Genomic DNA, 15,749 nt, shown 5'->3' with positions numbered 1-15,749 from the left:
CAATTTAGGGAGGTCCTAAGCAACTTAATAAGACCATGCCTCAAAGTTAAAAAAAAAAAAAAAAAAAAAAAAAAGCTGGGAATATGGCTCAGTGTTTAAACCCGCTGGATTCAATCCCCAGTACCTAACAAAAACATGATAATGGACATAACTGTCCATTACTCTATTGTTGACCATTGTGTATTTCTCTAATCCTGTTTTATAATAGATCCCCAAACCCTCTCTCTTCCAATTGGAAGCCACGTTTATGCAGTTTGGATTTAAACATAATTTTATTTATTTGAACATTTTAAAAGTGTAGGTGTATTTGAAAACTTTGGTAAGTTTGACAGGTCCTTCTAGCGAAAAGAGCACTCACAAGAAGCCAAGAAGTTAGATATCTTCCTAACTCTGTCACTACCTTTCCTTTCCTAGTCTCAGTTGCCTTCCTCAATAAAGTAATGTAGCTAGACTACAGCCACAGCCTCCGGGTGGCAATTTACGGTTTAATCCCTGTGCGTGTGTGTACTGGGGACTGAACCCAGAGGTTCAAACACTGATAGGCCAGCGCTCAATCACCGCGCCCGGCTCCTTATCTTTTTAATTATTATTGTTATCTGCTTTGCATATATCACAGGTGAAGAAACTGAGGCTCTAATATATAAAATTACTTAATACCCGATACAATGAATTCACGACTAAAGGCAACTACTGAATCCTGATCGAAAACGAGGGGCTGAACTCTAGAAACCTGCTTATTCTAAAATGCTTTAACCACATACTCAAAGAAATCTGGAAAAGATTGGACCTAAAGGTTACAAAAACAGCCAACAGAGAGTGGACTTCCCGGCCCTGAGTAAGCTTCCGGAATCAACAACAGGAAGACCCAATCAGAAGCTTTCTCCGAAAGCCAATAGGAGAGCACTTTACAAAGAGCCAATCCACGCGGCCCTGTCACTGTTATGGTCCTGTCAGGGCGCCGGCGTCGTGGTGCTTGGGCGGTCGCCACTGAGAGGACTTTGGTGGGGCAGTCTCGGGACAGCCCGGCGGCCCGCTGCGCTCGCCTTGGGTCTGTGTCCCAGCCTGCCCCCCTCAGCTCGCAGGCCGCACCGTAACGCGAGCGTGCGGGTCCGCGTCGCGGCGGCCTTGGGACCTGGGCCCAGCTGCAGCCTCCTCCACCGCAGCGGGCTCGGAGGGGCGGTGAGATGCAGCCGCCGGGCCCGCCCCCGGCGTATGCCCCCACTAACGGGGACTTCACTTTTGTCTCCTCAGCTGACGCGGAAGGTGAGGCTGCGCCCCGTTAGGGCGAGTCCCCGGGAGGCGCGGGCCGGCGCGGTGGGGTCTCTCTCTGCGCTGGCGGTTGTGGCCGGGCGGGGACGGACAGGAAGCGGAATGCTGGTGAACCCAGCCTTCCTGAGGTCCAGGCCTTCGGAGAGGCCCCGAGTGGCCGAATCTGGATTCCGAGACCCGTCTCAAAAAGTCAAGTCGCTTGGTCACCCTAGCTTTACCCATACTGTTTGGGGGCAGGGTTTGGAGGCGGCTTATTCACCTCGGGCAGACCCACGGAGCCCAAGGGTTTTATTTGTGAAATTACTCTGTTACCCAGAAAAGGGACGGTTAGATCGGTCGAGGGAAATACCGAAAGAATGAGAAGAAAGTTGATCTGTGTTCTGTTATTCATCAACAGGGAATCTTTTTGCTGGGATTCAATTTGGCACTGTCAATCCAAATTTCCCTTAAGGAGTTCGTGGTTTTTATAGAATTTGATATCATGCTCCGGGTCCCAGTTTTCCTCCCATTTTATAGTGTTGGACCTTGGTATTCAGAGAAGTGTACCCATGTACACTTGAAACTTCGTATAATCCAACTAGATTTCCCCAATAGCCTTTGCAGATTTTCTTGTAGTGTTGGAGAAGGCACTTTTTACAGCACAGGAAAATGTTTTTCTTTTTTCTCAGTTTCGAACTCATTTCCTTGTAACGTGAATCTTCCTCTGCTAGCCATTTTCAAATTTTACTTTTATAAGTCGTTGTGTATTTTTCATTGACCAGACATACTACCTGATAGGAAAAAATAAATTAGTTTAGCTACAGAAATTTCAATCTAGAGAAGATCCTAAGTTTTCTTTAGAAATCTGATTTCTCGGTGAATATAGCTTGTTTTCTTTTTTGTTTGTTTTGTTTCCCCTGTTTTGCATTGCCTTAAAAAATAGTAATAGTTATGATTTTAAAAATAAAATTTTTGTTTGTTGGAACCCAGGGGCACTTAACCACCGAACCACATCCCCAGCACCCTCCTTTTTTCATATTTTATTTAGAGACAGGATCTTAAGTTCCTTAGGACCTCACCAAGTTGCTAAGGTTGTCTTTGAACTTTCCATCCTTCTGCCTCAGCCTTCCAAGCTGCTGGGATGACAGGCGTGTGTCACCATGCCCAACTAAAAGTAAAATAAATTTTTATCTATCATAGGGAGCACAGCTGATACATTCCTTTTAAATTAAAATGGAACAACCCAAATTATTTAAATCTGTTTCATCTACATTTTGATAGCATAGTTGCTTATGGAGGAATATCTATTTTAATTTCCCAGATTTAAAAATATATATATTGATTATTAGAACCTGGTGTTTGTTCAGACTCATCTATCTGTGTGTGTGTGTATAGATTTTTTTTCATGTCCCTCTTTCCCCAAGGAACTGTCTTTCTTAAATACATCCAAGAAACCTGACAGAATAATATATCTAGGCTACTCATTGAATTCATAATTTAAGGGCTGGGGATGTGGCTCAAGCGCTCGCCTGGCATGCCTGCGGCCCAGGTTCAAGCCTCAGCACCACATACAAACAAAGATGTTGTGTCCGCCGATAACTAAAAAATAAATGTTAAAATTCTCTCTCTCTCTCTCTCTCACGCTCTCTTAAAAAAAAAAGAATTCATAATTTAAGAGACCTGGACATTGTACAGTTTAAATTTACAGAATACTTTAAGCATCCTACTCTTGATTTATGTAAGAATCCTGATGAGCTTTTGATTTCTATATTTTGTAAAGAAACTGAAACCCAGGTTTAGTAACTTCTACATGATGGCTGTGGAATTAAAAGCTAGTATTCTGTCTCATATTTCTTTCCAATAAACCATGAGCCTCTTATATGTTTATAGATTGAATAGTAGTGTGTCTGAAGTCTAGAAGAGTCCTAAATTTGCATCCTGGCTTTACCATATCTATGCAATTTTGACCAAGTTACTTAACCTATTTCCTCATAAACAAATTGGGAATAATAGTACCCAAGAGCTCAAAAATTGTACAGATATAGAGCAATTAGTACTATATATCTGGCAAAGTTACATACTCAACATATGTCAGTAATGATGCTTCTACTTAGTGTTAAGTATCCTAAGACTAATTTTTTTATTGTTTTCAAATGTAAACATTTTACTCTCCCAATTCCAAGGGTTTTCTCTGGTTCCTACATGTCATATAAATTCTACTTTTCTCTTTTTTATGCTATTTCTGTAATCATAAATATTTTCAACTTATAGATGATTTCAATGTATACTTTTCCTTCTAGATTGTGTCCAAGTCTTTCCTTTTTTTTTTTTTTTTTTTTTTTTAATTTTTGAGATGGAGTCTCACTATGTTTGCCCAGACTTGAAATCTGGGATCCAGTGATCTGTCCACCTTAGTTTCTTGAGTACCATACCTAGCTAAAAATGTCTTATTCTTAACGATACCCATCCTTACTATTTGTCCACATTTAGCCTTTATTCTAAAACTTGCGTTGGTATTTTCTTTTCATATGTATATATATCCTGGTCTTCATACTTTAAATGCCTTTATCCTTTTTGCCCCAAAATTTAAGACTAAACTCTAATGTTCCTTCCTTGGTAAAATCTTACTTAACCCGGCTGGGGATGTGGCTCAAGCGGTAGCGCACTTGCCTGGCATGCACGCGGCCTGGGTTCGATCCTCAGCACCACATACAAACAAAGATGTTGTGTCCGCCGAAAACTAAAAAAAATAAATATTAAAAAATTCTCTCTCTCTCTCTCTCTCACTCTCTCTTTAAAAAAAAATCTTACTTAACAATCCTTAGAAATATGAATTTTCCTAATATTTTCTATATACTAGCACCTGCCATAGAACCAAAAATATGTCACAAAAGTATTGTTTAATTAATAAATTATTTTTGATTTTCTTTATATGTCATTAAAAGAAATATAAAATTTAGGTTATATGGGGCTGGGATTGAGGCTCAGTGGTAGAGCTCTTGCCTAGCATGGGTGAGGCACTGGGTTCAATTCTCAGCACTACATGTAAATAAGCAAATAAAATAAAGGTCCATCAACAATTAATAAAAATATTTTTAAAAACTTAGGTGATATAACTAAAATTGTAGTAGGTTTATAACTAGAGACTTCAGCAAAAATTTCAACTCTTAGGTTAGCTATATATGATAATGGATAAGTTAGTGTTGAGTATCTATAAGCTTCCATTTTGTCCCCTATAAAATGAAAAGCACACTTATAAGCAAGCTTTTGTGTGTGTGTGTGTGTGTGTGTAGAGAGAGAGAGAGATGCTAGGGATTGAACCCAGGGGCACTCTACACTGAACTACATTCCTGCCTTTTTTTTTTTCTAGATAGTGTTTTCCTAAGTCGTTAAGGTTAGTCTCATACTTGTAATCCTTGTGTCAGCCTCTTAAGTAGATGAGATTATAGGCATGTACCATCACACCTGACTAAAAAGTAAGATTCTTAAATACAAATTAAAAGAACATGAGTTGTTTGTGAATTAGTCAATAACTGAATGAATAAATAGGGAAATCCATACTGAATATTTAAGTCTGTGTTATAAAAATACATCCAACAGCAACAATGAAAGCATCTGTAGCCTAGCATGATGGCACAAGCTTGTAATCCCAGCAACTCGGGAGGCTGAGGCAAGAGGATTGAAAGTTCAAGGCCAACTTCGGCAACTTAGTGAAGCCCTGAGGAACTTAGTGAGACCTTGTCTCAAAATGAAAAATAAAAAAGGGGCTGGGGATGTGGTCAGTGGTTGAGTGCCCCTGGGTACTGGGTTTAGTGCCCAGTACCAAGAAAAAAGAAATGCATGTATATAAAAGCAAGAATGTGACAGTATCACTTTATGTGTGTGTGTGTGTATGTGTGTGTGTGTGAAGTATATGTAGAAGTCCTTAAGGCAATCTTTTGCCTTCACTTTTTACCAGAGAAGTAACTCTGTCTGAATTATGTCTGCAGATCAGCTTTGGTATTACCTGATACTTAGTAATGCAGAATCTCCCTTAATCATAATTTATATATATATTTATTTATTTATTTTTAGGTGTAGATGGACACAACACAATACCTTTTATTTTTATGTGATGCTGAGGATCGAACCCAGCCCCACCTGTGCTAGGCGAGTGCTCTACCACTGAGCCACAATCCCAGCCCCATAATTTATATTTTAACAAGGTTCCTTGGTGAGTCATAAACACATTGCACTTGAAAAACATTGGTTTTGGATATCATAAAAGATCAAAAGAGGAGGAAATTATTTCTAAGTAGATGATCAGGAAAAACTTAATGGAGGTGTTATTTTGACAAATTTAAGAGGACAATTAATGTTTTTTACAGGGTGGAGGAAGGACCTCCATGTGCAAGGGACCGGGTATAAGGAATTTCCTGCCAGAGAGAAATGGTCTAAGAAGATATATAAAAATTTCACTGTATAAAATATATACTATAAAAAGTATGATACAAGCCAAGCATGGTGGTGCATTCCTGTAATCCCAGCAGCTTGGGAAACGGAGACAGGATTTCAAGTTCAAGGCCAGCCTTCACAACTGAGTAAGGCTGTAATCAACTTAATGAGACCCTGTCTTAAAATTTAAAACAAAAGGGCGGGGTGACTGGGGATGTGACTCAGTGGTTAAAATGTCCCTGGGTTAAATCCCTGATACCAAAAGAAAAAAAAAAGTATGATACAAAAGAGAAAGTGTCAACTGCATGAAATGCTCAAATGGTCAAGAAGGTTTGCAGAGACAGATGAGGCATATTTTGATAGATAAATGGGAGTTCTTTGGATTAAAAAATGGTGGAAGAGCATTCACATAAGGACTATTTAAGGGCCAGGCATGGTGGCACATGCCTGTAATCCCAGCAACTTGGAAGACTAATGCAGGAGGATCTCAAATTCAAGGCCAACATGGGCAACTTAGGGAGACCCTGTCTCAAAGTTTAAAAAAAAGGGGGGGGGTGGTTGTGGTGCTAGGCTTGTAGTTCAGTGATAGAGTACCCCTGGATTCAATCCTTAGTACTGCCCCCCCACCCCTGGCAAAAAAAAGTGAAGAAGACACAACTGTAGTAAATGAGGGTATCCTTGGGGTTAGATGCTGTGCTTTACCCACTGCCTAACACGAGCCTAGGGCATACAAACTCAGTAAATATTGAAAGAATAAATGACTATGTGATACCTTTTTTTAGTTGTTGGTGGACCTTTATTTTTGTGTTTATTTATATGCAGTGCTACAAATCGAACCCAGTGCCTCACACATGCTAGGCAAGCGCTCTACCACAGAGCTACAACTCCAGCTGCTATGATACTTTTTGATTAAGATTTTGATTAGGGGCTGGGTATGTGGCTCAAGCGGTAGCGCGCTCACCTGGCATGCGTGCGGCCCGGGTTCGATCCTCAGCACCACATACCAACAAAGATGTTGTGTCCGCCAATAACTTAAAATAAATAAATAAATAAATAATGAAAAATTCTCTCTCTCTCTCTAAAAAAAATTTTTAAAAATAAATTAAAAAAAAGATTTTGATTAAGTGCTGTGCTACACACTGACGACAATACTAATTCAGCAGAAATTCAACAAAGAGTTGGAGAGAATGTGAACAGAAACAAAGATATTCTATTTATTTTGGGTGGGGGTCACCAAGGATTAAACTCAGGGACACTTATCCCTGAGCCACATCCTCAGCCCTTTTTATTTTTTACTAGGTGTGTGCCACTGCACTCAGCTAAATATCTTTGTATCTGAACTGAAACATGCATCTTTTCTCAAAAAGGAAATTTTTCTTCCTTTCATAGGATAAATCTTGGGCTGGGGTTGTAGCTCAGAATTAGAATGCTTGTCTAGAATGTGGAAGGACCTAGGTTCAACCTCTAGAACCACAAAACAAAAAACACAAGCCTAGAATAAACCTCTACTAAGGTGTTGATTCCCATCTTTCCTTACCTCTTTTGGGATCTTTCTTTTCTGTATTTTTCTCTTTTAACATTTTTTGTTTCCTGTTTCTTCATCTCTGCCATTACTCACAGATCCTTTTCTGATTAACAAATCCTTTAATTAAATCTACTTCACCAGTTTCTTATTTTTACAGCTAAACTGTCTCAATTATTTCCCATTTTCTCAACATTTAATGGTCTCTACCACTCTGCTAGATTATCACTTGCTTCCTATCATATCATCTACAGAAGTATCTTTGCAATATTTCCCAGAGTGGAAATGGTTCTGTAATAACATAAATTTGGTAAATAATATGTCAAACAGTTAAACAGTGTCCTCAGTTCTTAGAGCCTTTAATATGCCATTATTGATTATGAAACCCTCGGAGTTGTATGCAGAGTTTTCCCAACTTAGTGAACATCATAAGCCATTTATGGGGAATATCTCATGGGATACAGATTCCACAGAATATGCATAAAGAAACATTTAGCGTATAAAATAAAAGGTTTGGGCTGGGGATATAGCTCAGTTGGTAGAGTGCTTGCCTTATATGCACGAGGCCCTGGATTCAATCCCTAGCACCAAAAAAAAAAAAAAAAAAAAACCACGCAAGTTTTATTTTGTTTTGTTTTTGTCTAACACATGCTTAAAAATTTTGTTCCTTTCTCCCACAACTTTTGGATAAAAAACTTTACAGACATTAGTTTTCCACGCCTTTCTCCCTGCCATGTCTTTTTCATGTAATGACTTCTCATTCTTTTTTGCCTCTCCAGCCATTCCTTATGGACAAATTCAGGTTTCTACCTCTACATACCTTCCTGATCACCTGTGTAGACCTCTTTACGCTCATGGCACCTATCATCAGTCATCCGTCAATAGTACTCATTGTCATATAGTGACAAAAGGATGTATTTGCTTTACAGTGCTAGAAGTATTTTGTATGATATCCCAGTTAGGGTTCTTTTTTTTTTTTTTTGTACTGGGGACTGAACCCAGAGCTACTGATCCACATCCAAGCCCTTTTCTATTTTTTTTTTTTTTTTGAGAAGTCACCCCAACTGGTCTGGGGATGTGGCTCAAGCGGTAGTGCGCTCGCCTGGCATGGGTGCGGCCCGGGTTCGATTCTCAGTACCACATACAAACAAAGATGTTGTGTCCACCGAAAACTAAAAAAAAATAAATAAATATTAAAAAATTCTTCCTCTCTCTCTCTCTCTCTTAAAAAAAAAAAAAAAAAAAAAAAAGAAGTCACCCCCACTGAGCTTAAACTTGCAATCTGTCTACCTCGGCCTTCCAAGTAGATGGGATTACAAGTGCACACCACTGCGCTTGGCTCATTTAGATTTTTATTGAGATATAAATCACATACTATAAATTTTACCCTTTTAAAACATACAATTCCACAGGCCTTGGTGGCACACTCCTGTAATCCTAGCATTTTAGAAGGCTGAGACAGAAGGATCACAGATTCAAAACAGCTTCAGCACTTAGCGAAGCCTTGAGCAACTTAGTGAGACCCTGTCTCTAAATCAGAAATAAAAAGGGCTGGGGATGTGGCTTAATGGTTAAGCACCCCTGGGTTCAATCCCTGATACCAAAAAATAAATAAAAATAAAGCACACAGGGCTGGGATTATGGCTCAGTGGTAGAGCGCTTGCCTAGCACGCACAAGGCACTGAATTTGATCCTCAGCAACACATTAAAAATAAATAAAAATATTATGTTATAAAAAATAAAAATAAAGCATGCAAATCTATGGCTTTTAGTAATTTACAGAGTTGTATAACTATCATCATTATCTAATTCTAGAATGTTTTTTAAAATTTTTTTTAGTTATTGGTAGACCTTTATTTATTTATGTGGTACTGAAAATTGAACCCAGCGCCTCACATATGCTAGGCAAGCGCTCTACCACTGAGCTACAACCCCAGCCCTAATTCTAGAACATTTTCATTACCCTATTTGTAACTTCCTATTTCTCCTTCCTCCCAGTACCTGATATCTACTAATCTACTTTCCGTCTTTGTGGTTCTGCTCTAGAAATTTCATATAAATGAAATAATATAATATGTGGCCTTTTGTGTCTGCCTTATTTTGTTTAGTTAATGTTTTTAAGATTCATCTATGTTGGGCTGGGGTTGTGGCTCAATGGTAGAGCGCTTACCTAGCATGTGTGAGGCACCTGGTTCGATTCTCAGCATGACATATAAATAAATAAACAAAATAAAATAAAGGTCCATCAACATCTAAAAAAAAGATTCATCTATGTTGCAGCATGAATGAGTAACCTACTTCTGTGGCTGAATGATATTTTATTATTTGGATATACTATCACCTAGATTTTAAACTCCTCCAAGTATCTCACTGTTTTGTAATACTCTCAAGGTGTTGATAGGTTGATTCATCGATGTTAAAAATGAGGAAGGCAGGCTGGGGTTGTGGCTCAGTGGTAGAGCGCTCACCTTGCACATGCAAAATCCTGGGTTCTATCCTCAGCACCACATAAAAATAAATAAGTGAAATTGGTATTGTTTCCAACTACAGCTAAAAAATAAATTTTAAAAATGAGGAAGGTACTAAAGTAGAAACAATGTTTGTGATGTAGGTCCTCTTGCCAAAGGCCAGGAATTTGTCTTTAGTCTTTTTTTTTTTTTTTTTTTTTGGTAGCAGGGATTGAACCCAGGGGTGTTTAACCATTAAGCCATGTCCCTAGCCCTTTTATTTATTTATTTATTTTGAGACAGGGGCTCACTAAGCTGCTGGGCCTCACAAAGTTGCTGAGGCTGGCCTTGAACTTGCCTCAGTCTCCTGAGTTACTGGGATTACAGGTGTGCACCACCACACTTAGCTTCTTTCCCTCACTTTCTTATATTTCATTGGTCATAAAATGATTACAGAACAGCTCCAGAATAACTAATTCATCTATTTTTCTCTCTCTACCAATATTGCCTTACTTCAAGTCTTCCATCTTATCATTTGTAGACTTTTCTCTAGCTTCCTGACTATTCTCTCCCCTCTTAAATCAGTGCTCCATAGCATAACTAAGAGGATGTTTCCAAAATACAACTCTAATTTTATTTGTTGGCTTCATTAAAAGCCTTTAATGTCATTTCTTGATTTTAGCTCTTTGGAGCTGTTTATGCTTCCATTAATTGATTCATTCAAATCATTGTGTACATCCACAAAACTGGGGTCATAATTAGAATAAGATATATTCCTGGGCTGGGGATGTGGCTCGAGCGGTAGCACGCTCGCCTGCCATGTGTGCAGCCCAGGTTAGATCCTCAGCACCACATACAAACAAAGATGTTGTGTCCACCGAAAACTAAAAAAAATAAATAAATATTAAAATTCTCTAAAAAAAATTTTTTTAAAAGATATATTCCTGCTTATATAATTGTGCCATAATGGACTCTACTGTCATGTATAACTAAAATGAATCAATAATATTTTAACAATTTATTTGGGGCCGGGGTTTGGCTTGGTGGTAGAGTACTTGCTTAGCACATGTGAGGTACTGGGTTTGAACCTCAGCCCCACATAAAATAAATAAAACTATTCTGTTCATCTACAACTAAAATTTTAAAAAATAATAATAATTTATTCAACCAGCACACACAGTTATTTGTTGCCTGCTTTGGGCCAGGCACTATTATAAATATTTGATATATATATATATATATATATATATAGAGAGAGAGAGAGAGAGAGAGAGAGAGAGAGAGAGAGAGAACAAAATAACATAAATCTCTGTATGGTCTCTCCCTTCATGAAGTTTGTACACATTAATGAAATAATCACATAAGTATGTAATTATAAACAGTGATAATGCTATAAAGGAAAAGTAGGGGGAACTGAAAAGAACCCCTGTAGACCAAGGACAAATTCCTTAATCATGTATATCTGAGAACCGAGGAATGAGTGACAGTTTAATTATCTGAGGTTAGAAGAAATTGCCTGTTCCAAAATCCCTAAGGCAAAAGGGATCCATGATCATTTGAAGGATTGAGTCCTAGTGTGATACAGTATAGGACCTGAGTGGGAAAGGGAACAGAAAATGGGTCTTGAAAAGTAGATGATTGATTCAAAAAAGCAGTGGAAGGCTACTGAAAGATTTTAAATAGAAGAATGAAAATTCCACTTCAAAAAGAGACTTCTTAGTATAGTATAGTAAAGAGTGGATTGGCCTGGGTGTGGTGGCATACATCTGTAATCTGAGTGAATTAGAAGGTTGAGGCAGAAGGATTCAAGGCCCACCTGGGCAACTCAGCAAGGCCCTGTCTCAAGGACAGAAAAAGAAAAGGGTTGGGGATGTAGGATAGTGGTTGAACATTTGCCTAGCATGTGCAAAACCCTAGTTTCAATTCTTATAGTACCACAAAAAAGATTGGATAGGAAGGAAACAAGACTAACTAGGGAGAGAGAACAGGCCTACACCATTATAATGCACGAAGGAGTTAACAATTTGTACTAGGTTGTTGCTGGTAGTGGAAATGGAGAAGAGTGGACCATTTCAAAAAATATTTAGAGGTAAAACATAGTCTACATTGGGGAGTATGCAAAAAAAAAAAGGGAAATTATCAAGGATACTCAAGCTACTAGCTTACAATGCTGGATAGACAGTAGTAGTATTACCATTCGCTAAATTAAAGTGGGAAAAGATTTGAGAGATCTCAGTTTATGAATATTGAATTTTATATGACTTTGAGGTAGCTACAAGGAAATGTTGACAATTGGCTGTATAAGTCTAGAGAAGAGGACTCCTCAGTACATTGCATTTTGAGCTCAACTGTGCCTCATTACCCCTATATAAGAATGATAATGTCTACAGCTCACAGTGTGTTAGTGTGATCAGTAACTTGTAGACATACTAATTCAATAGTTATTATCAATACTCTTAAGCAAACAGTAATTTTCTGTTGATCTGTTATGTAGCCATTTACTTCATACGCTTTGTTTGAAGTTCCTCCCCAGAAAGGATATCAATTCTTTTTTTTTGAGAGAGAGAATTTTTTAATATTTATTTATTTATTTTTTTAGTTTTCGGTGGACACAGCATCTTTTTTTTTTTTTAATGTGGTGCTGAGGATGGAACTCAGCGCCCCGAGCATGCCAGGCAAGCACGCTACCACTTGAGCCATATCCCCAGCCCAAGGATATCAATTCTTTTTTTTTTTTTTTTGTTCTTTTTTGTTGTTGTTGTTCTTTTTTTTGTTGTTCTTTTTTTTTTTTTAAAGAGAGAGTGAGAGAGGAGAGAGAGAGAGAGAATTTTTTTAATATTTATTTTTTAGTTCTCGGCGGACACAACATCTTTGTTGGTATGTGGTGCTGAGGATCGAACCCAGGCCGCACGCATGCCAGGCGAGCGAGCTACCGCTTGAGCCACATCCCCAGCCCCGGATATCAATTCTAATACAGATTACTAGTGTAGAATGAGCAATCTTCAGTTTCTCTTTTAAGAAGTTTCCTGCTTTAAAAAAAAATACCTCCGGTTTTATCACAAATATTTTCTCCATGATATGCTAAGTGTGAAATATGATATACATAATAAATCCAAGAACAGCTTTTTTTCCTATTTGAAAACAAAATTATCTAGTAAGCCTTTCCTTGTGGAGGGAGTAGTTATGCCAGGTTTACTTTTTTTAATATTCTTTTTTAAGAGAGAGAGAGAGAATTTTTTTTAATATTTATTTTTCAGTTTTTGGTGGGCACAACATCTTTATTTTATTTTTATGTGGTGCTGAGGATCGAACCCAGCGCCCTGCACATGCCAGGCAAGCGCGTTACCGCTTGAGCCACATCCCCAGCCCGCCAGGTTTACTTTTTTTAAAAAAGTAATCAATTTCTTTTTTTTTATAAGTTTTAAAACAAAGTAGTACATAAATATACAAATATGATAAAATTGCACAAAACTATACATACACATAATGAGTGCATATAAAACTGGCAAAATCTGAATAAGATCTTTGGATGGTACCAATGTCAATGTTCTATCAAATTAGGGTAATTTGAGCCGTGCGTGGTGGTGCACGCCTATAATTCCAGTGTTTAGGGAGGCTGAGGCAGGAGATTTGGATTTCAAAACCAGCCTCAGCAATTTAGTGAGGCACTTAGCAAATCAGTGAGACCCTATCTCTAAACAAAATATAAAAATGTTGGGGATGTGACTCAGTGGTTGAGTACCCTGGGTTCAACCTCAGTACCAAAAAAAAAAAAAAAAAAAATTAGGGTAATTTGATAGTTCCATGAGATGGTACCATTAGGGTAAATTGATGAAGGGTACAGATGACCTCTTTGTATTGTCTTGGCAAATTCTTATGAATCTATAATTTTTCAAACTGGAAAAGAAATCAGACAGCAATCAAATTTCTATTAATTAACTAGTTTATGCTAAAATGAGATTTAATCTTTCTATAAAGTCTTAGGAGATTTAATTTAGTTGACTTTAATATTACTTACAATATGGAAGTGCATCAACAGCCAGGCACAGTGATGCATACCTATAATTCCAGTGACTTGGGAGGCTAAGGGAGGACGATTGTAACTCTGAAGCCAGCATTAGCAATTTAGTGAGACTCAAAAAACAATTAGTGAGAACTTGTCTCAAAATAAAAAGGGGTGGGGATGTAACTCAATGGTAAAGCATCACTGGGTTCAATTCCCTGGTAGCAGAAAAGAAAAAGGAAAGCATGCACCAACAATATTAAATAGTAAAACAACTAAAACCATCAGCAAAGTAGTATGAATAAAATAACCTGGATGTGGGTCAGTGATCGAGTGCCTCTGAGTTCAATTCCTGGTTCCATCCCCTGCCCAACAAAAAAAGATTCACATATTTTGCCTTGGTTTATAATTTGTCCTCTTTTCTCCTAAGATCTCAGTGGTTCCATAGCATCCCCAGATGTCAAATTAAACCTCGGTGGAGATTTTATCAAAGAATCTACAGCTACTACATTTCTGAGGCAAAGAGGGTATGGCTGGCTTTTGGAAGTTGAAGATGATGATCCTGAAGATAACAAGCCACTCTTGTATGTAAAAGCAATATGTATTTTTTATTTTAAGAGCTAGTCTATGGAATGTTTACATTTTTTCATGTTATTCAAACACGATGGAAAATCTAACTCTTTTTGGTCAAAAGCAATAAGAGTTTGCAATTTTAGTAGAAATTTTAAAAATACAAACAATAATTAATCTATTGAATGTAAAAAAATTAAAAGAATAATAATCCTGCATCACATGTATGCACATATGCATGTACACAAATGTACTCTATGCTTACCACGCTAACTCAATTGCAGTCTCAAAAAATAGAATTCTTGGGCTGGTGTTGTGTTTCAATGGTAGAGTACTTGCCTAGCACTTGTGAGGCACTAGGTTCAATCCTTAGCATCACATAAAATAAGTAAATAAATATAGTGATTTTTAAAAATAATTTCTGTTGGGGCTGGGGATGTGGCTCAAGCGGTAGTGCGCTCGCCTGGCATGCGTGCGACCCTGGTTCAATCCTCAGCACCACATACAAAGAAAGATGTTGTGTCCGCCGAAAACTAAAAAATAAATATTAAAATTCTTTCTCCCCTCCCTCCCTCCCTCCCTCCCTCCCTTCCTCTCTCTCTCTCTCTCTCTCTCTCTCTCTTTAAAAAAATATTTAAAAAAATAATTTCTGTTGAAATTCAGGTTTAAAACAAATTAAATTTCAAAAAAAAAAAAAAATCCAAAATCTCTCATATAGAAATTCTAAAGTTGCCACTGGGAGAACTCTAGAAACTCTTCGCTTTTCTTCACTTTTCTTGAAATTTTGTGATTGTCATCTGAGGGAAAAAGTGAAGGAAGTAATAATTTTGGAAAGAAGATCTTATACCTTCGTAAAATTGAGGCATTACTAAATTATTCTTTGTATTAATTATTGATAGATTAAGAACTAAACATCCTATTTTTAATATGTTACACAACATCAAATCTAAGATGCTATGGATTATAAAATGAAGTTACTTTTCACATTAATGAAACGTACAGTGCTCAAGACAGTACAAAACTGGGACAACAAAGGACTGTTTCTGGGCCAAGAACATAATTAGCAGTGGAGCAGTTGCCTAGCATATGTGAGGTCCTTGGCTTAATCCCCAGTACCACCCAGAAAAGTTGTCTTGTTGTAAAGGTGAGTGAAAAATAACCTGTAACACAGAAAGTGACACCAAGGAAATTTGCTTCAGTTTGACATTGAGTGGAATGCTGGAAGACAAAATTTCCTCTAATAACAAACTCCACACTGGTCCTCCTGTTAGGTTTATAGTTTGAATTATCAGTGTGGTCCCAAAAATCTTAAGCAGAAAAATTAAAAGTTGTCTTAAACTCCTCTAGGAGACTGACTAAAGTAAGACAGATAAATGGAAGCACTTGGTTTCATTCCAGGCTAACAACAATTACCAGATAGCAGCAATTGTGAATTATATCCCAGCTGTAGAAATGATGAAATGTTGAAACATCTCTAAAATTAATTTGGATATTTCACATTAGAATCAATCAGTGAAATATAGTA

General features: G+C 37.7%; 1 protein-coding gene across 1 annotated transcript in view; it reads left to right on the top strand.

Moving 5' to 3' along the window:
• Positions 1–938: 938 nt before the first annotated feature.
• The window catches only part of YIPF4 (Yip1 domain family member 4), a 25,066-nt gene continuing 10,255 nt past the window's right edge, over positions 939–15,749 (top strand). Inside the window, exons 1-2 of the mRNA XM_081264922.1 lie at positions 939–1,263; positions 14,085–14,238. Of these exons, the coding sequence (XP_081121048.1) occupies positions 1,185–1,263; positions 14,085–14,238 (233 nt within the window). The 5' untranslated portion in view covers positions 939–1,184. The remainder of the gene's footprint in view (positions 1,264–14,084; positions 14,239–15,749) is intronic.

The sequence above is a fragment of the Spermophilus citellus genome (assembly GCF_964194105.1).
Source record: "Spermophilus citellus genome assembly, chromosome: 13".
NCBI lineage: Eukaryota > Metazoa > Chordata > Mammalia > Rodentia > Sciuridae > Spermophilus > Spermophilus citellus.
Note: the sequence above shows the minus strand (reverse complement) of the source record. Positions and strands in the feature narration are given on the sequence as shown.